At 38.7% G+C, this 27,166-nt stretch overlaps 1 protein-coding gene across 1 annotated transcript in view; it reads left to right on the top strand.

Annotated features, from left to right (window-relative positions):
- The window catches only part of plcl1 (phospholipase C like 1), a 53,302-nt gene extending 32,010 nt beyond the window's left edge, over positions 1-21,292 (top strand). The window contains exons 2-8 of the mRNA XM_057335864.1: positions 3,543-4,166; positions 6,631-8,319; positions 12,868-13,230; positions 15,320-15,523; positions 16,219-16,294; positions 17,452-17,561; positions 18,389-21,292. Coding sequence (XP_057191847.1) covers positions 3,543-4,166; positions 6,631-8,319; positions 12,868-13,230; positions 15,320-15,523; positions 16,219-16,294; positions 17,452-17,561; positions 18,389-18,556 — 3,234 coding nt within the window. The 3' untranslated portion in view covers positions 18,557-21,292. The remainder of the gene's footprint in view (positions 1-3,542; positions 4,167-6,630; positions 8,320-12,867; positions 13,231-15,319; positions 15,524-16,218; positions 16,295-17,451; positions 17,562-18,388) is intronic.
- Positions 21,293-27,166: the final 5,874 nt, after the last annotated feature.

Here is a 27,166-nt window from a genome sequence, read left to right as displayed (position 1 = left end):
GTTTGTTGCTAAACCACTGGCTAAAATTCCCCTTAAAGGTCAGGGATTGGACACTTATTAAAACCAGCCAGTGCTGGTAGAAACAGGACAGAGGTCATTCCATCTAAGCCGTCGCCGACGCTTATTCCCTGACGCATTTTATGCCTTATTATATTTTTTTGTGTCGCTCTTCATTTTCAGCAGTTCTTTCCAGATTTGTCCTCCTCCTCCCTCGTTTGTCCATCCATCCAGCCTTCAATTTTTACGAGGTTCTCTCTAGTGCTTGTGCCTCCCTTTCATTCTTCTCCTTTTTCTCTAGTTAGATGGGAGCATGTCTAAATTTAACCGAACTTCATTTCACAGCACCCCCTCCCTGTACTTTTTTATGCCTCTCAGATTGATGGAGGGAAATGGTTCATAATATCACTGTAATTTTATTTTAGGGGGTAACATTTTTTTATTTTCTAGTTCTTCAGCTGTGTTTTTTGTCATTACTCCTGCTTGGTCATTTTTCTGTCCATGAAAGAAAATAATCTAGAAAATATATTTTTTAATATTATATATAGTTTAAGGTTGATAAACAAATATGGGAAAACCGAGTTTGTTTTAGACCACACACAATTGAATTTATATTAAAATGTGTTTTCAAATAGAGAATTTGTGTTACATTTTTTACATTTTCATTTTTTTACATTTCATTCAGTCATGCTGTTTACAACATATTTGCAATATTTTTTATTTGTTATTTTCTTTAAAAAAGACGCCTAGAGGGATTATGTCTGAACGATGTCCTTTTAGGCCAGAATGATACATTAAAAGCTTTGCAGATTTCCTGGATTTCCAGATTTCCTGGCTGATGGGTGGATAGACATATAAATGACCTGCCTATTCTCAGGTGCCCTTGGGAGCCTTACCACTGATGCTGGGCTTAAGACTTGCGTGGTCATGCCTAACCTGAGCTCTCCTCTATCCGTTCTGTCCTGCCTGAATCACACTGATGTCTTCCACTATCACCTAGTCTACTGGAACACCTGCTGGCCTGAATTTATCAGGCAGGCCCTGATCCAGAAAAGCGACAGCTTAAATGGTGTCTACCGGGTGCATAAAGAGGCAGACACACTATAAATGATAGTGGTTGTACACTCTCAAACTTGACTATAGTTCAGTGTTTCTGTGGTCGGTTTTGTTAAAGCCATAGTTTTTCTGTTTACTCTTTGAAACAATGTGAACTGTTCTTTTATATGTTGGCATCACAGAAAACAGTATTGAACTCAAATGTACAATGTTGTTGTGGGTGGTTGCCAGTGGTGACACTGAGGGCTTTAGTTATGTCTTGCTTGCATTTATGCCTGTCTTTTATATTAGGCACTTCTGAGATCCATTAGCTTCTTCTTACAGATTCTGTGTCTCTGTTATGAGTCAGTGTGATTTGTGCCAAATGGCTTGGGGTGGAAATCCCAGATTACTGCAGTGACATAATGAGTTTCCCTTTAGGAGGCTTTGTTATGGATTCAGTTTTGGATATTAAGACATACAGTACATACTGTGGGCTAGTGCTTCAGGTATTTACAATTAAACCAGTAACACTTCCTGAAAACTAACCTTTTGAATTTTCTGTTATTAAAAGTGGGTAAAATCTGCCATCAATTAGCTATTGCTGTTATTTAAAAACTTTGAGGTCAAGTGCTTTAAAACAAATGATTAAGAGCACATACATGAATACACTTACACTGTGTTCAAAGAAACACAAAGAATTGTATTCTGGAAATGAACACCATTCCCCCCCCCATTTTTTTGCATTATAAAGACAAATCAAAAGTTTGCTACTGTAGGTGAAAGTAAGGATACGGAGTTAATTGAATCACTTCATTAAGGGCCCTTTCACAAGGTCACTAGCGAGAGAACAGATGATGGTGGTGTGTCCTTGCAATTCATTTTTGTACTTTTGTACATATTTTCTATATTTTCATATTTGTTTATTTTTACTGTTTCAGTTCAGTTCAACCGAAAACCCCCAAAAGCAGTATGTGTTTTATTATCCACAGCAGCTTAAGTGTTATGTTTGCGGTTTTATTTTGAAAGCCATTTTAAAAATAAATTATGCTGCAGTCTTGAACAACCTACACATATGGCAAAATAATGCTATGCACTTTATTCTTTGATGCAAGTAGTACACAGTGATGCTTACTTTTAAAATGGCCTTACCCTTCGGCACTGTAAATGTTTTTCTCTATATTAACTGTCTATATATGTATTATATATACAGTATAATATATGAACTATATTAAATCTTTATAAAATATATTTGAAAATATGTATTATGTGTATGTGTCACGGAATGCTAAGTATCAATAAATGCACAATGACAGCGTATAATAAAGACAGGCTTTCAATAATCAATTAGAACTAAACAGGAACAAACCACAATGACATAAACACAGCACACAACCTTTATCCAGGACAAAAGAACTGAGAAGAACACAGGGCTTAAATACACTGAACTAATGAGCTAACTAGACAAGACACACCTGAACTGAATATGAAATCATTAGAAACCAAGGAAACAAACAAGGGAGAACTGAACCAATAATAACATAAGAACACAATGAAAGAAGAAAACAGATATACATGTTACTGTATGTATTATTCAATATTTTGTAACATTGTTTACGTTATGTATTAGTCTGTATGAAGATTTCAGATGCAAAAGCCTCTAAGTGCTATCTGACATTGGCTCCGATGTTTATATTAAAAGTTATTTCACTTTAATGGCAACGAGGACATTGCTATTAAAGTGAAATTACTGAACCTAAACATAGGAGCCTGGTAAAAAAGCATTTTCAATGAATACGTCCTGTTTGCCGTTCAAGTTACTGTATATAACTTTTAATATAATTTTTTTAATTAAAAAAAGTAAATAAAATTTCAAACAGCACTTTGATTTTGAACTTGTCATATAGAATAATACATTGTTAATGCATACCGTATCACAAAATACTAAATAATACATATGGAACATATATGGAAATGTATTATTTAGTATATTGCATAATATTTTCAAGTATATTCCCATATATTTTTATTTCGTTAGGGTAGTGGAGTCATGTAAGTAGACATCAATAATTTCGCAATAAAAAGTACTGTGTTAAGGGCAGCAGAGACGAAAACAAGAAAAGAAAGACACTACATGTGTCATGGCAGTTCTTACAATGCCCATACACAGTCCAGTGCTGCTGGTCAGAGATCAACAGGGATGTCATGCAGGATGTGGTTGTTTTATTTGTATAGACCAGAGGAAGGGAACCATAGTTCAGTTCGTTTAGATCACATAAATCTTCATTAATTTTCACTCTGTTGCTCTGTGGTTATGGGTAATATCAAATGTCTTGTGTGTTTGGATTGAAGCCTACGAACATGCCTGATCACTATAATAATGCCCATTTTGCTTTTTTATTTAAATGGACATGCAAGTTAAAACTTACTGGAAGGAACAGCTTGGAATAGAATGACATGATGTCTTCTTATCGCAAACAGTCCCTAATTAGATTTTTTCTCTTTTCAAGGACCCTTCGGTGGCTAAGATCAGCGGCAGTCGGAAAAAAACTGTCTCCTTCAGCAGTATGCCATCAGAAAAGAAGGTGAGCAGCGCCGCCGATTGCCTTGCCTTCATGCAGGGCGGCTGCGAGCTGAAGAAGGTACGGCCCAACTCGCGCATCTACTCGCGATTCTACACCCTGGACCCTGAACAGGCCTGCCTTCGCTGGGAGCCCTCAAAGAAAGACAGTGATCGAGCCAGACTTGACATCTCTGCCATCCGCGAGGTCCGCACCGGAAAGAGCACAGAGACCTTCCTCCATAATGGCCCATTGGATCATCTGGCCGAGGAAGCAGCCTTCTCCATCATTCATGGTGAAGAGTATCAGTCCTTGGACCTGGTTGCTCTCTCTGCAGACGTAGCCAACATCTGGGTAACCGGGTTGCGATACCTGTTGTCCCACCCTGGTTCCATTGGTGGGGGGAGTGGAGGTGAGGGAGGGGTGGGTGAGGGTAGTGTTGGGAGCAAGATGCGTCAAAACTGGTTGGCGGTGGAGTTCGCATTGGTTGATGAAAATGGACATGGAATTGTGTCTGAGGACACAGCAGTAGCCACCATCTGCAAACTCTGCCCTGGAATTAAGGAAGCAAAGGTAAGATGTTTTGATATAATGCACTTTAAAACATTAAACACAAAGTATTTTTTAAATGTTTCATTACCCAGCCTTGTTAAAGGAATAGCTCACCCCAAAATGAAAAAAAAAACATCTTTTCCGCACCCTCATGTCATTCCAAACCTCCGAAACGATCTTTTTCAGAACACAAAAGAAGATATTTTGAAGAACTTTGATAGCCAAACAACATTGACCCCCTTTGACTCTCATTGTACGAACACAAAACCAGACATTTCACAAAATATCTTCTTTTGTGTTCCTCAAAAGAAAGTGTCTTATACAGGTTTTGACTGAAATGAGGGTAATAAAGGATGACAACATTTTTATTTTGGGGTAAACAGTAGGGTGGCTTCCCTTTAAGCCACCCTGCTGAGATGCACAGCAATTGTTGGAGTTTGGTACTGTATCTGGCAGCTGGGACAGTCGAAGTAGCTTTATGTGCCTGTGTTTGTGTTTGGATCGGACAGTTGGGGACAGGGGTAAGACAGGCAGCAGCCACAGGGCCAGGTCTTAAAGTCTTTTTGACAGTGTGTGTGAGGCATCTTCTTCATGTGTATGTTAAGACAAGCAAAGGCAAAAAGGGCAAGCAAACACGTCAGACAGTGCGGAAGATCTGACTGTATAGGCATGACTCACCTTGCTCCTGGCTGGATTTTGAAATATGCAAGACACAGCCTAGGCTCTGTGAAGACCCACTGTGGCTGTGTTTATGACTTGTGACATTTGCCTTTCAAGATTCTGTTTATTGTCTGCTGCAAGCTGTTTGTGTGATTTGCCTTTGCTCTGTGTACATTTTATTCTGATTGAGGATTGTTCACCCAAGAAGCCTCACCCATTAGCCTTTTACACTGCATGTCTTTTATATAGAACTGTGTAGACAAAAAGTGATGACATACAAAATATTTAATATTATTTTTATAATAATAATGAAATGGATGACTGGTCATCATTAACCATATCTTATTGGCCCTCATTTATGAAACGACTGATGACAGAAAACTGGGCATGCGGTCGTTTTCACACAAAACTTGGCATTTATCAATGCGGGCATGAGCAGTGGCAGTGATCAAATCTCATGTCAGGTTTCAACTTGTGTATGCATGCTTTTTAGATGTTTTACCCTTTTTCTGACAAAAACTGGAGAAATAGAAAGACTGCTCATGTTTTAGTTTAACAAAAAATAAATTCCCACATGAAAAATAGTACTGTAGTAAATTGAAGTATACTGTAGAATGACTGACTACTACACTTTGCTAGTGTATATATTACAGAATTCTGTAGTGCTATAGTTAATCGATAAACTCTACTAAATACTACAGTATATTTAATATTAATTAGGGCTGTCAAACGATTAATCGCGATTAATCACATCCAGAATAAAGGTTTGTGTTGACATAATATATATCTGTGTAGTGTGCATAATCATTTTGTATTTATAAAGACAAAACATACACATACTTGTCTATAAATTTTAAAATTAATTTGATTAATTTATATTTACCAATAATTGAAATTGTAAATAAAAGTTTATTAATAGTTATATTTTATATTTTTCTTAAATATATGCATTTATGTGTATGTGTTTATAAATGCAAAATTAATATGCACAGAACACCAGCATATATTATGTAAACACAAACTTTTATTCTGGATGCGATTAATCACGATTAATCGTTTGACAGCCCTAATATTAATTATTATTAAAAATGTAGTCTTTATTTAGGCGTTTTACAGCAGTTCATTATAGATGGTTTCATCGGACTCACACGCCTGGCCCGAAGTTTTGGTTTTGTTTGGTTATAATAAAATTTAAAATATATAGATTTAATTTATATTAATATTTTATTGTATATTAATTGTATTAAATTAAATTAAAACTACTCAACGTTTATTGATTCTTTGCGGAGGTCACGCAACGTTTGTTTACGTTTTTGCCACTGAAACCGTCTATAGTAAATTCTTAAGTATATTACAGTATCGTTTTATAATTATGTTCAATAGAATAAAAAAGTATTTTCTTATATTAAATACTTATTTTATCATGTAATTTGAATTTCAGTTCATTTGAAGAAGTTCCTCTTTTTTCCATGTCGTAAACTCTTTGGGCAAGGTTTCTAACTCATAAATTTATAAGGCGTGATATTTAAATGACTGTTTTCAACTGCCACATTTATCAGCATCTGATCATTTGTACAATGGGATTGACAACATACAAATTTTTCATGAATCACACATAAACCTTGTAGTAACATGATTTCTGTGTTAAGATCTGCGCTTGTTTGAGAGCAAATGTTAGTTTAATAATGAAGGCCATCCTTCCCAAATCAAGTTTAAACCAGTTGCTGTTCAATAATATCAAACATAATTTTCTGATTGACATTTATAATTTTATGTGTGTGGAAAAATACAATAGATCTTCAAATCTTTTTGATCTTCTCTTCAGGTGCGTTTGCGCTTTAAGGAGATTCAGAGAAGCAAAGAGAAACTAACATCTCACGTTACGCTGGAGGAGTTCCAGGAGGCCTTCTGCGAGTTGTGCACACGTCCTGATGTCTATTTCCTACTAGTACAACTCTCTAAAGACCGAGAGTGCCTTGACGCTCAGGACCTGCGTCTTTTCTTGGAAACGGAGCAGGGTCTGTCATTGGCCACCACTGAGGGTTGCTTGGATCTGCTTCGGCGGTTTGAGCCTTCCGCTGCTGGACGTGAGCGAGGTCTTCTGGGCTTGGATGGTTTCACTCGTTACTTACAGTCAGCTGAGTGTCAGTTGTTAGACCCTGAGCACCAACAAGTGTGTCAGGACATGAAGATGCCCCTATCGCATTACTACATCAGTTCCTCCTACCGCTCTTACCTGCTGGACGATCAAGTGCACGGCCGGGCTGATCTTGGTGGGCTAATTCGAGCCTTGCAAACTGGCTGTCGGTGTCTGGAACTCGGGGTTACCGATGGGCCAGAAGGTGAGCCGCACTTGGGAGTAGACCATGGTCCTGATGGAAAACATCACCACCATCATCACCATCATCACCATCATGGTTCTGTTACCTTGCGAAGTGCACTGGAAGTAGTGAACAAGTATGCTTTCCTCACCTCCCAGTATCCTCTGCTGCTGTATTTGTGCCAGCGTTGCTCACCTTCTCAACAGCGTACTATTGCACAACACTTTAAGAAGGTATTTGGACAGAAACTTTATACCCCTGAATCTTTCCCTGTCAGTCTTGGAGGTCGTGCTACCACTTTTCCATCCCCGGAGCAGCTGAAGGGTAGGGTGCTTCTTGTTGGAAAGAAGCTACCCCCAGAGAAGGAGGAGGAGGAAGGAGATGTGTCTGAGGAGGATGAGGAAATTGGTGGTGGTGGTCCTTTGGCTGGCCGAAGAATGACTATTCCTGGGGAGGAGGAGCTTGGGGTGGTGCTCGTGGTTCCGCCACCCCCACAGCCAAGACGCCTCAGGTTACGTCGCGAATTGTCCGATATGGTTGCAATCGCGCGTACTGGAAGTCGTACCTTTTATGCTCACCGTGCAAGTGCTCAGACATCTCAGCAGCACTCACCCCCATCCACTCCCTCAACACCGGGCACACCATTGACCCTTGATCCCCCCTACTGGACCATGTGCTCTCTTGGGGAAGGGGAGGCCGGCCGGCTGGCTAGCGAGAGCCCAGAAGAGTTGGTGAGCTTTACCAAACGCAACCTGACCCGTGTGAGGCCCAGCTCAGTAAGGCTAGACTCGAGCAACCCAAACCCACAAGGCTACTGGAAAGGAGGTGTGCAGCTAGTGGCACTAAACCAGCAGACACCAGGTGCCATGCTGGACCTGACACGCGGTCGTTTTATGCAAAATGGAAGTTGTGGGTATGTCTTGCGTCCGGCAGTCATGCGGGAGGAGGTTTCCTACTTCAGTGCCCAGTCGCAAGGCTGTGTACCTGGTGTACCTCCACAGACACTCAGGGTAAAAGTCATCAGTGCCCATAGCCTTCCCAAACCACAGGGATCGGGTGCCAAAGGTGAGGTCATCGACCCTTATGTGGTGCTGGAGCTGCATGGTGTACCTGCAGACTGCGCTGAACAGAGAACCCGCACCGCTGCACAGAACCAAGATGACCCGCTGTTTGATGAGACATTTGAATTTCAGGTAAGGTTCTCTGTGCTTATCACACTTAAAGGGATAGTTCACTCCCCCCCAAAAAATTGTCATAATTTATTCACCCTCATGCCGTTCCAAACTCATGTCTGTAGAGTGGAAGTCAGTGGAAGTCAATAGGTTCCAATGTTGTTTTGGTTACCAACGTTCTTCAAAATATCTTCTTTTGTGTTCTGCAGAAGAAAGAAAGTCATACAGGCTTGGAATAAATGATAAAATAATTTGTGTTTTTAGGTGAACTATCTCTTTTAGGGCAATGTCCATTCTCATGTCTTAGGGGTGATTCACATCTCTCGTTTTCTGCATGGTTTAAGACGCAAAATGTGAATCGCCCCTTAATCAGAAGGCTTCAGTCCATAAAAGCAGTTAGCTGGGCAATGTCTCAAAGCACACTGATTACCTACTGCATGCAATATTAACACAGCTCCGACTGAGCTCAACCGCGAGTGCGCCCTTTTGCGTATCCTTACACACACATAAACTGAATAACCTCCCTCAGACGAGAGCTTCCAAACAAACACAGACTGTGATGTTTTACTGCTGTTAGACTACTGTGTGACTATAACAAAAACATTGTTCTGCCTAGCATAAACATTTTAAAGAGCACAACAACTTATTCAAAGCAGAAGCTTGAAAGACTATAAAAATAATGTATGGATTGCAAAAAAATAATTTCTTACTTAATATTTTTGTACTAAGTACAAAATATTTTCCAGTACAAATATCTAAAAATTCTTACATCAAGATACATTTACTTGACAAGAAAAGTGAGCTAAGATATAAACTCTTGTGTTATGATAATGTGTTATGATCCGTCCTTCGGATGAGAAGTTAAACCGAGGTCCTGACTCTCTGTAGTCATTAAAAATCCCAGGATGTCCTTCGAACAAGAGTATGGGTGTAACCCCGGCATCCTGGCCAAATTCGCCCATTCGCCTCTATACATCATGGCCTCCTAATCATCCCCATATGTACTAATTGGCTTCGTAACTGTCTCCTCTCCACCAATAAGATGGTGTGTGGTGGGCGTTCTGGCGCAATATGGGTGCCAGGTGGATGCTGCACATTGGTGGTGGTTGAGGAGATTCCCTCCTTCCATGTAAAGTGCTTTGAGTACCCCCAAAAGCGCTATATAAATGTAATGAATTAATAATTATTATTATGATAAAAAATTATAAGTAAATGAACTCAATTAAGTATCTTTCCTGTAGCTCAGTGGTAAGAGCATGGCACTAGCAATGCCAAGGTCATGGCTTCAATCACAGGGATTGCACATACTCAGAAACAAATGTACAGTATAATGCAATGTAAGTAGCGTTGGATAAAAGCGTCTGCCAAATGCGTAAATGTAAATGTAAGTACGTTTATGCTTAAAACAATTAAAAATATATAAGTACTTAATAAAGAGGTATTTTTCTAAACCCATTCATGGGCAGATATTTTTACATGTACACTTAACTTAGATTTTTTTTCATAAAACAAAACTGTAATTGGTTCTTCTGTGGCATTGCCTTTTGTAGCACCTTTGTAAAAAAAATCTTGTAAAAAACACATTTTCTGGCAGCTTGGGCGTCAGAAAAATACATTCAAATAACAGTTGGTCACACTTTATTTAAAGGTCCAATTCTCGCTATTAACAAACCATTAACTACGACTTTTGCCTCAATAAACTCTTAATTTGGTGTTTATTAATAGTTAATATGATAGTTGTTAGGTTTAGGTATTGGGTAGGATTAGGGATGTACTGTAGAATATGGTCATGCAGAATATGTGCTTTATAAGTACTAATAACAGCCAATATTCTAATAATCTGCATGCTAATAAGTAACTTGTTAGTAGTGAGAATTGGTCCCTATACTAAAGTGTTACCTAACAGCTTTACGTAAAATTACATGTTTTTCTTGTAAATTTGCAGTCTTTTTTCTGTATTTTGACTTTTTTACCGTATTTCAAAAATACTTGGAAAATCTGTAAAAAAACAGTAAAATTCTGTAAAATTACAGTATTAGGTCATTTTGCTTCTGAAGATAATTTGATTTAAGAATTTTTAGATATTTGTACGCCATATCAAGACAAACCTAGTGAGAAATTAATTCTTATTAGTTGTAGTAAATGTAGACCTACCCCTACTGTCAACAAGATGGAAGCATATTTCAAGAGAATTCTGAATTTATACTATATTAAGTTACCTCTTGCTGTTGCATTTGTCTTCATTACTTTTACTGTATGTGCCAACCAATACAGAACTGGCAACTATAACATACAATACATGTCTCCTACATGAACCATATACTGTATGTTTAGAGTACTGCTGACCTTTGATCAAAAACCAGAATGAGGTTAATGGATGCAGTTTGTCTCCATAGATGCAGTTGGGTGACGCAGGTGTGTGCAACTTACACCCCTTCCTAGGTCTGGTATTAGGGAAGATCTCTGTCAAAACGTAATGGCCTGCTAACACTAATGTTCTTGCTCTGCATTGTAGTTCAAGACTACAGTCTAGGTAACTTGTTCCCACTATTAGTGGGTGCCAGTTTCTCCCAGCTTGGCTCTTTTTCAATGAGCTGACCTTTCTTTCAGCAGAATCTAATTACGTTTGCAAGCCAAATTTAGAAAGAGATGCAGAAGGTAGTTTCCTGCTACAGGTGGACACTTGTTTTTACCTGTGACACGCGACGTGTATGCTTGAGTGTGTCCTTTGAAGGGTAAAACAAGGGCAGTATTGTTAAGAATACTGGTTTATAGCACTTTGGAAATATTACATTGGATGTTTCGACATAATTTTTTTGATTAATCTGTACAGTAATTGGACGGTTAAACAGGTAAGACGTGCCCTTACTGTACCTCTTACATACTGTATTAACCCCTGCTATTAGGATATAACCTATAGCTTGTGCCGTATGGTGATCTGAAGAGCAGGTTTTGTGGGGTTCAGTGAAATCTTAAATATATCTCCCACGCACACACTTTCTCGATCCTTTGGGATTTTGTTCCTCTTGTTGTTTGAGTCTGTTTGTCTTGTTGCTTGGAGCTTGAGGACGTCATACAATTACAAGTCATGGGAGGAGATTTGACTGCTAGATTGAGCCCTAGACACATACACACACACACACGCACACGCACACACACACGCACACACACGCACGCGCACGCACACACACACACACACACACACACACACACACACACACACACACACACACACACACACACACACACACACACACACACACAGCAGCAAGGGTACATCCCCTGGTGGGATCTGATAGAATGCTCTTGCGTCTCTTCCTGTGGCCTTTTCCACTGAACGCATTAGTCACTGAGGGACATGTGCCCCTAATGATGCCCAGGTGTGTGACATATTTTGGTCATAGGTGTATTTTTATGTGTAACCCACATAAAAGTACTGTGGTGGTACCATGTTACAGTGATGTATCAGACATAATACAATGGTACAGTATATTAATGTTGTTTACATGTTTTGAGGCATTTTCTTTTATTTGAGATGCATATTTAATGAGACAACATAATTGTTTTCTATCATGAAATGTGTGTCCGCACAGATGGCGCGAGTATATACCCATGCATTTGCATACACTGAATATGTTTGCACTTCAAAAACTCATTTTTGACTTGTCAAGATTTAGAAATGAGTAGTTATTTGGAGTGATAGTTCACCCAAAAATAGTCATCTTTTCAACCTCATGTTGTTAAAACTTGTATATGGCTTTTCTTCTTTGGAGAATTTTTTTGAGAAATGTTTTGTGTCCATTCAGTGGAAGTCAATGGGGGAATGATGTTTGGTTACCAATGTTCTCCAAAATATCTTTTATGTTCTGCATTAGAAAGTCATAAAGGTTTGGAATGACAATATGGAGAGTACATGATAAAATCATTTTTTATTTTTGAGTGAACTATCCCTGAAAAACAAGCGATGTTTTTATAGGGTGCAACTGTTCCCATTTTTCATCGTGTAAGAAATACAGACTTCCTTCTCATCTCCATTATTTTTGTCTGTTTTGTTACTCTTTAGGTCTGTCTGTTTACTTTACACAGGTACATGTCTTACAATAGGTCATTTATAAAGAGTTGTGCAAATTGTGCAAGTGTCTGAACATACATGGGTGAGTTTGATTATACCAGCCCCTCAGGTGTTCCTGCAGTGTAGGATTTATGTACATTATTATTATTACAGTATTTGTGTGTCTGTCCTAGATAACCAGATGCCCAGGTGATGATGTGTGCGTGCATGCAAAAAGTTTCCATATTCATGTAGAGGGGATTGTAGGAATGCACAATACGCATTAAGCACTTTATGCAAATGTATATTTTATGGCCATATAATGGTATGCTTGGCTCAGTGGTCTACAGTAAATTTTGCATGCTGCACAATGCTTAACAAAGGGTTTGGTCATATGTTTATGTTCATGTTCATGACCAAGATGCTTTAATGTATTGAACCTGTTGTTTTATATATTGTTGCTGTTAAATCTTTTTTGGCAAATATCATAATCCTCACCCACTGTTTTCTTCTTTCAGGTAAACATGCCTGAGCTAGCCCTGCTACGTTTTGTAGTTCTGGATGACGACTACATAGGTGATGACTTCATTGGCCAGTACACCATTGCCTTCGATTGCCTGCAGCCTGGCTACCGCAACGTGCCCCTTTTAGGCCTTGCTGGAGACCCTTTACCCCACGCCAGCCTGTTTGTACATGTGGCTATCACTAACCGCAGAGGTGGGGGTAAGGCTCAGAGACGGGGTCTGTCTGTCAGGAGAGGGGTACGGCGTGGACGAGAGTATGTCACACTCCGTAACACTGGAATCAAAGTTCTGGATGATGCTTTCCGCCCCGCTGGCGGACCTCTACGAGAGGCTACGGACCTGCGAGAAGATGCACTGGTAAGGAAGGGGACGCGTCATAAGTTTAGACATCCGCAAGAATGAACATTAGTAATGTAATTGTTTTAATACTAGGCAAGCTACAACCAGGTGATTCTACCCGACCACTTTTTGTTTTGGTGAATGGAACTCCCTCTTTCTGTCTCACTTTAATAACATGACCATGTCAGACACTGAAAACAGATATTACAGTGGGAAAGTATTTGGATTGTTGGGAGTATATTTATTGTTTTCTTTTTGAAGCCTCGGTTTTGAACAAGTATGAACCAGACGCAGAGCACACCTCCGCAATTGTCATGGAGCATTGCCATCCAGTGTGAAAGCAAAGCTCAGTTTTAATAACTATTTCTGGGTTTTACTTTTTCTGCTTACATGCTTCAAAATAGCTGTACAGTACAGCTGTTTAATAAAAAAAACTTAAAATAAAACAAGCAACAAATGTCCTGCTGGTCGAGACTCTGGGATGGATGTGTTGTTGGATTGGTAAGGAAGGTGTTGAGGGGTAGAGTATCTGTGGAGTCGGGTGACGGGGTTGGGATCAGATGCCACCCGTGTGTTAGGTGTAGAGACACAGACGAGAGAGAGAGTCTCCAAAATTATTGTGTTCACAGAGACCTTCTTAGGAATATGTGTGCATGCATACAGTGAGTCCCCCCAAAATAATTGCAAGATTGATTCAAAACACATTTACAGTAAGTCACACTTAAAAATTACATTTTGTTATTGATTAACATTTAGCGTTTTTCTCCTGGTTCATAACTCAAACCCTAGCAAATGTAAAAACTCTAGTGTGATAGTTCTTTAAAATAAATGCAAAACAATATAAACCATTAGAGAAGTTATAATGGTTTTAATGGGATTTGTACTGCCTTTAATGATGGTTCTACTGATGGATTCTTTTGGTGGGATGTTAAATCCTATCGGAATAATGCCCAAAACACACTACAAAAAGGAATTTTGTAATGGTTTTAATGGAAGAGCTAATGGTTCATAGCGGTATTTTAATGGAAACCATTAGAATTTCTGTAATGGTTTCTTTTTGGTTTCTATTGTTTTTTTTCAGTATTGTTGTTTTTTGTCAGCAGGATCTATACCCTAGCCCTCAACCCCTAAACCAGCATCTTTATATTTTCAAATAAACATGATTTAGTTTAATATATATTAGCTGTTTTCCTCATGGGGATCAGAAGATGTACCCATAAGGTCAGTTACTGCTATTTCTATCTACTGAAGGAATTACCAGTTTACAACACAAAGACACATTTTACTTTCTTCTTCGTCCAACTGTAGGCTTGCATTCGCATTATTCCTGTATAACACTCTTCTGTTGGTGTTATTGAACAACAGCAGTGTCCTCTTCATTCATTGCTGACTAATTATTCAGCACACCCCCATAGCTTAAACACAGATATGTACGCAAATCTTCCACTTTAGCCCGCAGAGACACACAAACACGTCCCCAAATGGGTTTGATTATCATTGTGGGTGTGTGATTCTGTCAGGTGGAAAATAGAAACTGGCTTTATATCTGCCACACTGTAATGAGAGGAAACATGATAAAAAGCTAAAAATCCGATTAGATCAAAAGCAGAGGCATTTCCCTGTTGAAGAAACCAGCATATGCTAGTTAGGTATGTTTTGATGCTGGTTTGTGCTGGTCATGTGCTGGTCCTTAGCTGGTCAAACCAGCATAAAAACATACCTAACCCAGCATATGCTGTTTTTTTCAACAGGGTTGACAGCTAAACAGACACAGCAAACGGTTATAATGCAAATGCCTGTTTGTTTACAGGTGGGAAGCTCATTATTTTTCTCTTGCCTTTTACTTCAGCTCTTTTCTCAATTGATTTGAGTAACTCTTCCTTGTTTTCTCTCAAAGTTCTCACAGGTTATTTACTGTCAACATATGTGACAAATTAGAAAGTACCTGCATGTTTCATCTGTTTCAATTTTTGAGCCTTCAGCTTTTCAAATAGTTGTCTCACACTTTCCATCCTGTATTAGTTCCCTTTACCGGTGACACATGCTGTTATTGAAATGTTTGCGGTAACCCAGTGTAACTATTTGTTCACGCTTCCTCTTTCTTTAGTGTGCCACTGTGGCTTTTAAAGAGCAGTGTGGGCTCCCCCCGGTGGCCACAATAAAGCAGTGCATCCAGAGCTTAGCCACAAGGCTGCAGAGTCCAGACGGACCCCCAGGAGCCACACTCGCACTGAAGGAGGGTTACCCATACCTGGAACCCCTCGGAAACTTGACAGACGCCACACGTAAACTGCTAAATGGTTATGACACGGTAAGAGACATACATTATGCAAGTCACACAATGTCGTGAGATTGTATTGTATTGTTGAATTGAAGTCTGTTGTGTGCAGGGAGTTAAATGACAGACAGCACATGAAGGGAAAATGTTTTGGGTGTTAAACAACTTTTTATGCCTTTTTTTTGGCATACGTAGTTTCTCTGACTCTGGGTTCTGTTGTGTGTTTGGGATGGGTAGAGTCAGACAGCACTGACTGGCAGGACATTTTATAAATATCTTTACTGTGGGAGAGGGCAACAAGGGTATTTCCAAAAAAATGTTATTGCTTAATATTCTACTTTCATGGTCCAGGAGCTGAAATTGAGATCACAGTTGCGCTTTAAGTATTAATGTGGTCTCATATGATGCTCAGAACAATGTAGGAAAGATACAAATAGACACAAATGAGACAATGTAAGTGTATAGAATCCATATGTGCTTGTTGAGCATTGGGTGGAAACCCCATTGGCATTAATAAGGATGTTGGAACATGCTGGTATTTATTCTTATTGAAACACATCAGTGTTCAGTAAGGTTTGCCATTTAATTGGATCGCTGTCTACAAGAAACAATTGCATCTCTTATTTGTTCCTGTGGGTTTGGATGCTTTTAACCAGATTGCCATAGATTGTGTGTACATGTACATTGTGAGCAGACCATAATCCTGTTCATGTCTGTGGCCTCCTCAGATGATCTCTGCCAACAAGCAGCTGATTGAAAACGCAGACGGAGTGCAGGAGAGAATCGCACAAGTGCAAAAGGAAGGTGAGTGGAGCTGGGAGCAGATGAGAGGAGTATGATTCATTTGTTCTTTCCACTGAATTTCAGTTTCTTTTAGGCCCTATTGGATGTGTGGACGTCATCAGAAACAGTCTATAAATTACTCAACATAACAACATTTTTAAAAGTCGCTTTAATTTTTACTGTTTCTTTATGAAGTTTAACATGCTGAATACGAAAATCTATTTTTTTTACCAACGATGTTACTCACAAAAAAAACAAAAAAATATTTTCACACATTTATACATTTCGGTATTATTACTTGTACGTAAAAATTACAAGGTACTGGCATAACACTGAGCTCAAAACAACAGTTTAACATAACAGTTACTATGTATTTTGGTGGAAACTATAGCTCCATAAAATGGTACTAGTTAAATATAGGGATGTCAAACGATTAACTCACGGTTTCTCGCATCCAAAATAAAAGTTTGTGTTTACAATATACTGTGTCTGTGTACTGTGCATATTCATTTTGTATAAACACATACACATACATGTATACATATTTAGGAAATATTTGCATGTATTTGTTTACATTTACCAATCATTTAAATTATATATAAATGTTTATATTTTTCTTAAATATATGCATGTATGTTTTTATAAATACAAAATTAATATGCATAGTACACAGACACACAGTCTATTATGTAAACACAAACTTTAATTCTGGATGCGATTAATCACGATTATTTGTTTGACAGCCCTTGTTAAATAGTGACTTCTGTAAAATTATAATGAATCCATCAATGACCAATTTTGAGAACCTTATTGTGGTTTCACTTACGGTAGCTGTTTTGTTAGAAACCACTGAGGAGTTCACATTATTCTTACCCGGGTACACACGACTGCATTTTAGTGAAAATACTCTGTTTTCATGTCCTTATGAGGACACATTGATGAAATATGAAAAACCACATCTACCATTTTGGAATGTAGAGCATTACACAGGCCTTGACAGAATTTATCAAGAGGAGCACAATATTCTCTAAACCAAGGATGATGCAGTACACGCATCTATTATTTGGCTGCTATGTTCCTACGGAATCACGTTCACTCCATAAATGGCATTTTAAAAAGCCCTGTTACTGTTAAGAGAAAGAAACATGTATTATGTGTTTTATGTTATGCCCTCTCAGGCATGGTGTTTCATGAAGACCTGCCCAGGTTAGGGGAGAAGGAAAATCTAAAAGGTCGTAAACAGAGTAAAGCTGTGGAAAGCTTCATTTGGAACATCACGGTGCTGAAGGTAAAGAGCGTGAGCGTTTTTGTTTTGAAATTCTGTCTCCCAAATTTGAGTTGTTTGACCTTATCGAAGTATAATGTGATTTCATGTTCTAGTTCAATTTTATGTTTACACATTTTTTTAGTTAAAAGCACGTGGAAGACTATTTCCTTTGGAAAAACTTTAGGTTTTTCATTAGTTTTTTTGCATTGGTTCATAAATAACTGCAGTAATACAACATTTTTTGTAGCTTTTATTTTGTTACTACTAGCTGCTATTTCTATTCAAAATGTTTATTCTAGTGTGTCATTAGTATACTTCTTTTAAACTAAAAAACAGAAAATAGTTTCAGTCGACCTTTATGTATTTCTCAGAAATATACTTACAATTACTCTTAGGTATACTTGACGTACTGTATACTGACAGATAAGTCTGGATACAGTATATTTTGGCCTATACTAAGTTATACCTGAAATATACTTTTAAGTGTACTGATTTAAAGTTAAAAAACAAAAACAATAATACCTAGATAGAAAGATAGTAGTGTATAATGTGCAAAATAATGTACAAAGTGTAAACTATAAGTATGATGTTAATTTCGCTTTATGAAAACTTAGTATACTTGCAAAACTACTTAACTAGAGTATACTTCAAAGTTGACTTTCATTAACTAAAAATGTGCTTGAACTAGTATTAAACTACTAAACTTTTACTTTACCTATAAGTTCAGTATAGTTGCAGTACAAACGAAAAGCATAGTTGTAAACTAGTTGTGTACTCAGAGTTGACTACTGTTACACTTTAAATATACTTAAAAGTATACTTTTATAAACTAAAGTTCTTTGTTTTAGGGGCAGTGTGATCTCCTGCGCAGTGCTAAGATAGATGCTTTGGACACTTTGAGGCAGCTGGCGTTAGCCTGTGAGGCGTGTGGCCTGACATTGACCTCTGATGGTCAGTACACCTCCCATGGCTTGTCCACCAGACGTGGCAGTAGCCATGGCAACGGTCGCATCTGAGCCACAGAGACATGCTGAGGGATTCCAAGAGTATTTATTCATGGAGGAATGAGTACATGAATGTCTAAATGGATGGATTGTTGGGCCGACAGATGACCAGATGTGTACGTGTCTCAGATGGACAGACAGTAGTAAAGGACATCTGTCCTTTGTTTATTGCAGTGCTTGTTTTTCGAGCACAGCGATGGCCAGTAGGTGTCAGTTGAGGACAAAATCAAGGAATGTTCTTATCAAGACAAACTAAATGAAGGACACCAGAGGAATTAAAGCAAATTCCTTTGTGGTTTATAAAAAATGACAAGGGGCATGCAAAATAACAAAGATTTTTAATGGAATGATTAACATTGCTATAACATTTCAGAAGACTGGACTTTGTTAGTTAACTCCTTGCCATTTGCTGGGTAGAGAGAAACATTCTTTCAAAATGAAAATGGTTTAAATGATCCATAATTTTAAAGAAATTTCTTAATATAAACAATAGTGTTGACTGCAGAACAGAGTTGATAACCACACCACCAAAGTGTGAGATTTTTTTCCCCTCAGGTTAGCATGAACACATTTCCAATACTCCACTTTCAAGTGTTCCACTAAGAGAGTGATGTCACTCTGCCTCGCCTTCGGGCTTCATCTCCCCTATGCCATCACTCCGATTGACAGCCCCCCAAGCCCTATCCAGTGTGTACGAGACGTATCCAGTGCCTCTATGTCTTAGGAAACCAAATCTTCATCTTCCATCTTCAGCTACCTGCAGGGACGTGACAGTATTCGTATTCAGCTCATTAAGAATGCAGAAGGAACACAAGTAGGCTTTGTTAAAACACAGCTCAGCGCTCCATCACAGTGTTAACTGAGCCTGTTCTCACGTCCTCTATGGGATAACCAGCTTTGGTTACACCACATATCTTTGTCATCCGTGCGGAAGACTGTGCCATGTATCCCATCAAGCAAGCATTCCTGGGATTGTTTGGGGAACAAATGTGACACACGCAATTTGATTTACATTATGGGTCAAGAGGTCAACATCATTTTCAATACAGATTCCTTGGCTTGTATGGCTTCTGAATTATGGGAAATTGAATCCACTGGAATGGTCTTCGCTATATTGTGAGAACATTGCCAAAAATGGTACTTAACATGACAAGAATGCCTGTTCTTTGATCAAACAATAACTGATTCAAAAACTTAAGAGGATCAAATTTTAATTAATGTCTTATATTGCATTATGTAACACTTGACAGTTTTGTGATAGACAGTGGCAGTATTGTCTCTACTGCTGCCACACTTACAATAGACTAGTTTTTATTATTCTTGATGTTTGCAACTTTTCTTTCCATAAGAGTAACAGAATAGACTTGTGAGATATAATATAAAATATATATTTTTGTCCTATGATAGACATAGAAGTGTGCATAGTAGTACAGTGTATGAACGTGAGGGTGCTAATGTAAATGCTTTTAAGACATGGTACATGTTCTGAATGTGACCAATCTCTCAGTCGCCCGAGCTGTTCATGTGGTCGTGTTTAAATGGAATAACCCTACTATTGATTGATGTCAAACTCTTGTTGAGAGAGTGAAATGTTTCATTTTGATGTGAATACCAAATGATCATATATGTTGTGAATTAAAGATTCACAACAGTTCATATATTATATGTGTAAAATTGAATGAAAAAGACGAGGCATAACATTTTCACTTTCTGTTGTCTTGTGTCGTCTCCACAACCTTTTACACACTGTTTTTAATCTATTTTTAAACCTTTTTATGTGATTTTACATTAACTGTTCATTTGTCCGTCTTTATCTTGTCATTTCTTTATCACAGAGGATCAGAGCTGTTCCAGAGAGGGGCCATATGTTGTATGCTCTCTCTTCCTAAAATTTGTCCCACTTTTTTTGCCTAGGGGTTGTCCTGCGACTATGAAGGTGTCTGAACTGAATGTGTGCTGACTCCATAAGTGTTCCTTAAATAACAAAACATTTGCTGAAGAGGAAAACACCCACAAACTTTAGACGATATAGCTTTAAACTAAAAACTAAGTTTCCATTGCAAACCTAGCAAGCACAAACATCCCCTTTAAAATAATAAAATGTATGCAAGTGTGTGCAAGACATGCAACCGTTACACCAACCCTTGGACCAGCACCCAGAGGATCTGTGTACCTGAAAACGGGCCAAAAACGGGTTTTGATGGCTCTTGAGACTAATCATAGAGGTGAAATGAGTTTCAGTTTAGACAGGTACAATTATTCTTAAAAGCAAGTTCAGTGTGTCATATCCTCAAGGGTCAATGACAAACAAAACAAACCCCAGTGAGCTGCACTTTAAACTAAACAGAGCAATCTAATTGAACCAGTCCATTGATTCCTGCAGTATTAGGTAGTAGTCTTACATGGTGCAATATTACTCTGACGTTTGACATTAAACATAATGACTAGTCTAATGAGAAGCATTAATCCAGCTGTCTTAATTTGCTGTTCTGCTTTTTATTTGTGTGGTTACTATCCTCTGTGTTTGTTGTTTTTCTAACTTTAAAAATAATGTTTTTTTGCATACTTGTTAGCAATTGTTGTTCTTGTATAAACAGAGTATTTATTAAAAGTGACAAGTGTGCGCTGAACAGAGCAAATTTCAAAGCAACATTGCTTTTATTTCAAAATGTTGATTGGTATTTTATAACATTATCAAGTTGATGTAACACAGATGTGCCCCAGACTAAATAAAGCTATCTTTTACTGACTGTCGCTTATGTTACTTCTAACTTTTGTCTCTTATCAATAGCTCTTAATACCATAAGTTGGATCTAATTGTTTAAAATACGTTTATCCTGATCATTTAACATTTTTATGATGCAACTGTATCAGTAGTGCCTTAAGTTGTCCAGCAGAGGGAGCCGTTTCTACTTTTTTTAATCATCTAAATACATCAATACGGCTGCACAGTGCATGAATTTAGATTTAAATGAACGAGCGCACATCATGTTGTTAGCAAACTCACCTCATGGTGGAGACAGTGACACACAACTGCAGAGCAAGAGAAGAAACGTGAATATCCACTCTGGTGCCTTCTGGAAAAGTCAAAAGCTACTGTAAACTAGGGCTGTATTCAGAAAATCTATAAAATGAATATAAAAGCTTTTGAATTTGATATAGCGAACATCTGCCAGCTGCTGGTTTGTATCAGGAGCATGCGCAGATCAGCCTTTTGCGCTTCAGAATAAGGGCAGGCCACGAGAGAGTACTTTTTAAAGACATTCTGAAGCTCTTAAATACCCACGGGGTGGACACTGGGCTCAAAAATAAATGAGGAGCATGGCTGCCTCAAATCTTCATATTTTCGGTGTACTGCGAAGCATACCTGTATGTGCACCTGCTCTTCGCCTCAGATCAGTGAATGACTCTTGCTGCGATATATTTCGCGGCCACGAGACACGCAAGAATCAACTAGATTTAAAGTTGCTGACGAACCGACAGGCAGCCTTGTTGTAATTTTTAGCACGAATATTCTACTTGGTTTTCGTTAAATTTGCTAAAAAGGAGTCTTTTAACGATATTGTTTCGTTTCAGAAGACGTAACGGATGCACGTTCAACAGTTTGTATCCTGTAACGTTACAGATAAAGTGACGTCAATTTTATATCTCAATCACCTACGTTTACAATAAGGGTAAGTTATGACAGAACTTTAGTTTTGTGTGAACTATTTTGACAACCTTGGAGAGTCGCACGTATTGTCGACCTCGAAGAAAAGTTAAGCAACGTTACGCTTAATGGGCGACTTTTACTTAACAGCGGTGAGAGCAATCAAATCCTTGACACAGCTAGCGTTAAAACAGCTAACTTAACCATTAGCAGCTTGAGCGTTGCGTTTCGTTTCGTTATTGTCGGATTCTCACAGCAAGTCACATCACCGGAACGTTTTTTAACCAAAGGCGCTCACCATCGATGGCGTTGCGCTTCTCAACGCTAATAGGGCCCTGTTAATTTTAGCTCAGAGGAGAGCCACTTTGAGTTTAATTACAGTCTTCCTGAGGCAGCAATTTCACTGTGATTTTGGCGGAGAAGAGGGAAAAAGCGCGAGAAATGATCACCTCTTAAAAGTGTCTAAATTGCATCTTATTTTTCCCCTCTTTTTAACCACAACAAAAGGGACGGGGACAATAGCGCGGCATGTTTCCTCCCAATCGAGCGCGCTGTGACCAATTACCAAGGCCATTATCTGAGACGTATTAAAGATGGCGCAGGAGGACTGATGAAGCGTGATTGAAAAGTTTGGCATGCAAAGTTTCTTTCCACGATGTTGTGTTTCCTCTCTAAGCTATGACACATTATTAACAGCCTCGCTTTCCTCCATATAAATGATGTTTTGTTACTTTCATAAACGTCCCTTGAGGAAAAATGAAACTGAAGAACTATTATATGCAGTCAATTGCATTATGTATTGTCCTATACTTGTGCATTTCGATAAATGTCATGATGAGGTTCATTGTCATATATGTCTCGACCTGGTTTTGACAGAATCACAATAGCATCAAAGCATCAAGGATGGACTGGCAGGGAGCACAGGGACTTTTTCCAGAGGGCCATTCGACTTGTGGACCTGCTGTCAAAGCCAAATATAGGAAGAAAAGGTGCTGACATCGTACCCCCGCCACCTTGGGGTAAGAAACAGACAATGTTCTTTAGGGTGCCATGGGATGGCTTTTTGCATACAGTCCTCATAATTACAGTTTTATCATATTCCTTTTTGCAGATTTGTGGCAGTGTTATGGGATTGTGAAGGGGTTAAGTTCAAACTGCACCTCTCATTGAAAATATATATTTTTTACTGAACAGCTTCCTTTGCTATACTTTCCTTTCCACTTTCTGCAAATACTGTTTTTTTTTCAACCTGGAATTATCCCTGGCTAGTTCTTTAGTCCCAGCCCTCATCCAAGCACTTTGTATTATTTCATGCAAAGTTGAAACTGGCTGACAGATCAAACTTTGACCTCTATAAGACAGCAGACAAAGCTAAGAAGGTATATATATATATATATATATTTTTTCTAAGCTGTTAGATAAGAGAAATGATTCCTTGTGGCTGTCTATGAAGTATGAAATCATTGCCTATTGTTTAAGCGTTTAAGAGTTGAGTTGCGAGTTGTTTGGAGAAGGAATAGTGTAATTGTCTCTCGGTATCATATGTGTGAAAGTGATCCCCCCTCTGGTGGCCCTGTGGGCTGAACTCCACCCCCTACTGATGAGAGGATACCTGTGTAATCAGACAGCACACCGAGAGCCATTGTGTCATAATCACTCTCATTCACACACATCAGCTTCCTACTGCAAGTTTCATTATCCTCCTGTCATTTACCTTTTCTTCTTTTTTTGGCCACTCACTTGTGTTACTTCTCATAGATTCTCATTAGCTCTTCTCTTCTCTTCTCTTCTCTTCTCTTCTCTTCTCTTCTCTTCTCTTCTCTTCTCTTCTCCTCTCCTCTCCTCTCCTCTCCTCTCTATGTACCATCTTTACTTTCTCTTCTGCATCCAGCATCACTTGCTGGGATAGAGAAGAGGCCTGTGTGATTAGCACACAATGTCTTTATGCCATTTATCTTTCATCATTATGTTGACTCCTTTTCATTTTTTCTTCTCCGCTCTCCATCTCTCGTATTACAGGAGTTGTTAATGGCCCGCGTCGCTTCAATTGGTTTCTAAATGCTTATGAGCGGGGGTCCAACTGTGCGCTTAATGAACAGGTAAGTCTGGGTAATTACAGCAATCTCAGCCCCCTCCCAAACACACACACATGCATATGCCAGTCTGGACCATACAAAGCCCAACAGGACTAAGGAAACCAGGCCCTGCAGGAGTCTGCAGAGGCGGAAAGAAAGGGCAGGAGTACAGAGAGACACTGTGAAAGAAAAACAAAGGAGACTGAACAGAAAGATTTAAATGTAGTAACTGGCTATTATCGGTGATTTAGATAAATGCTTGAGATGCTGCAGCGCGTAAATGCTGGAGATGCATTTGGTAGACAAGCGTGTGTTCATGGTGGAGATAAAACATGGATGCCTACTGAAAATGGTCGAGAGCCTGAGCAATTTACATGTAATATTTCAGATGAAATGAAGGTTCAAAATACATGTGTTTTGGGCAGATGCGTTTGTATTAAAGTTTTGACTTTTCCCTTAATTGCTACTAAGTGACTAAGTGTGAGGCTAACCGATTTTATGCTTGGTGTAATAGGGTTTGTCCATATCACTAACTCGAAGTATTAAACTTCAGCTTATTGAGGAGAGGTGTATAGTTACTTTTGATGATTACTTCTGGCACGCAATAAAACAGGCAAAATAATCCCACTTTGCAGAAGTGACCTGTGCCATATCCAGAGACCAGCAACCACTTAAAACTAGCAACCCATTTCAGTCATTTCCCAAAATAACGCAGAGGGTGCTTGGCAGGGTTCAGTGTGTATTGTGTACAATATGTGTTGTCGTGTAACTTCTGTGCTTATTCTGTTTTGATTTCTTAAATCTATAGACCACTTCGGAAAATGTATAAACAACGCTGGTCTGGAAGAGCTTCCTGTTTTTAGTTTTTTAACACTGCTCAAATGTTTGAACAGAATACAACCAACAGGACGTTTATAAGTGAATCAAAATGTTAAACGAATATGTTCAGTGCTGCTGGACCAGTGTTTACTTCTTGCGAAGTGGTCTATATAAATCAGAAACGACGATTTTAAAGTCTGGGGCTGTCATAGGATTTAAAATTAAATTAATGTTCTCTTATTTTGTTATTTATAGCATATTTACTGTTCCTCAGTTGTTTAAATCAGTTGTGATTGTGAAATATGTGTAGGATATTTCAGTTTGTACAGTATGTCACCTATAGTGTAGATTGGATTTAGTTTTTATGATTAGTAAAATTATATATTGTATTAACAATGATGATTTCTAAAAAGACATTCAGCATAATATATATAAATACACATTTCTAGTTTGGTGGTGAAGGCATACTTCAATGATGGGGCAAAAACGTTTTCGAAACCAACATGATATCTGATATTTATACAAGTGTTTTAAGGAATAATTAACTTGACACTCTCTCTTTTGAAACATCTCATCATTCCAGTGGGTCACATCTGTTTCCTCTGGTCTGTCCTGAGGCAGTGGATGAAGTTCCCCTCCCTAAAGCCGCCCGTTACAACCACCACCACCACCACTCTGCACACACGCCCTAACCATGGATATTTATCATGGGTTTTTGTAGAGAAGATGGAAGTGAATTGCTTAGGGATGGGAATTATTAATGTGGCAAAGTCATCTTAAAAGAGCAGATTTGTGGGAAATAGAAAATACCTAAATTTGGTGCCATGAGCAGAGCCAGCCTTGGGACCCCCACTGCTTGTATACATATTTTTGCCATTTGTTTAAACGTGCCAATTCCTGAAAAATGGAGGCAGGCTCCGAGGCAGACAGAGAGAAAACAGCAGTTGTGATGGGGGGCAACACTTTGCCAGATGCCCTTGCCTTTATGAACGTGAATCCTCGAAGGGGCGTTGGGCATCTTGTTCTCTCCGGTCCCCGAGGACGCAATCACGGTGTGCTACTGTCTGCAGGGAGAGAGAGGAGAGGTGAAGGGGCTCGGCCCAGGGTGTCTGTTCTGTATGAGCCTCTGGTTTGACACGGCCAGGCAGCTGGTTAATTCATTAAACTAGGGCTCTAATATAAACAGCCATTCATTTCACTCTTTGACAGTGTGCGGTCTGGACAATGTGAAGCACCCAAATATAACTGCCATACTGTGTTTATGTGTGTGTGTGTTCAAGGGGGAAATATGAATGTTTATGTGTACATGATGTTGAATGTGAAACGTTTGGAGCAGTCGGTAAGTATACGGGAAAGAGGGGCCAGCCAGTGCTTTTTGTTTAAACACAGGACATTTTGAGAGAAGCAGGGTGAGGTTTGGCTAATTGGCAGGGCTTACTGCACAGCTATGGCATTTCTCTGTACAAAGCAATAGAACCACAGGTTTGCATGTAGGTAAAAGCATGTTAGTGCAACGTGGACTATGTTTGAAATGGAAAGGAAAAAGGAATACTAGCATACTGCTTGTTGCATACTATATTTTAAAAGTAGCGTGTTAAACAGAATGCAGTATGGACTGGCAAAACTGTAGTACCTGTAGGATGCATTGCTGTCACATCCCTTGTTTCTGCCCTTTACCCAGTTACCATCTTTGTAGAAAACTTGCATAAAGATCATATAAAATGTAATGATTTGTGATCGATATACTTTGATATAGTGATATAATTAATTGGTTTAGGAAATGGTATATGTTAGGTGCATTGCATTGTGGGATATGGTATTTGAAGCGGCAGTAGTTAGTTGTTTGGTATACTGTGCTGCAGTCACAATTAGTGCCAAAATGTTTGTTTTGTGTTTTAGACAAAATTTTCATAATTTTTAGTATAGCTGCCAGCCACAGAAGGACATTTGTTGATGAGTTCCCTTGTAAAAAAAACAATTCATTTAAAATACATTTATTTCATACTAGTTTAAATGTATTAACATACACTGCTCAAAAAAATTAAGGGAACACCTAAATCACACTATATTAGATCTCAA

The sequence above is a fragment of the Triplophysa rosa genome, linkage group LG6, assembly GCF_024868665.1.
Source record: "Triplophysa rosa linkage group LG6, Trosa_1v2, whole genome shotgun sequence".
Taxonomy (NCBI): Eukaryota; Metazoa; Chordata; class Actinopteri; order Cypriniformes; family Nemacheilidae; genus Triplophysa; species Triplophysa rosa.
The sequence above is the reverse complement of the archived record's forward strand: the minus strand, read 5'-3'. Positions and strand labels throughout refer to the sequence as shown.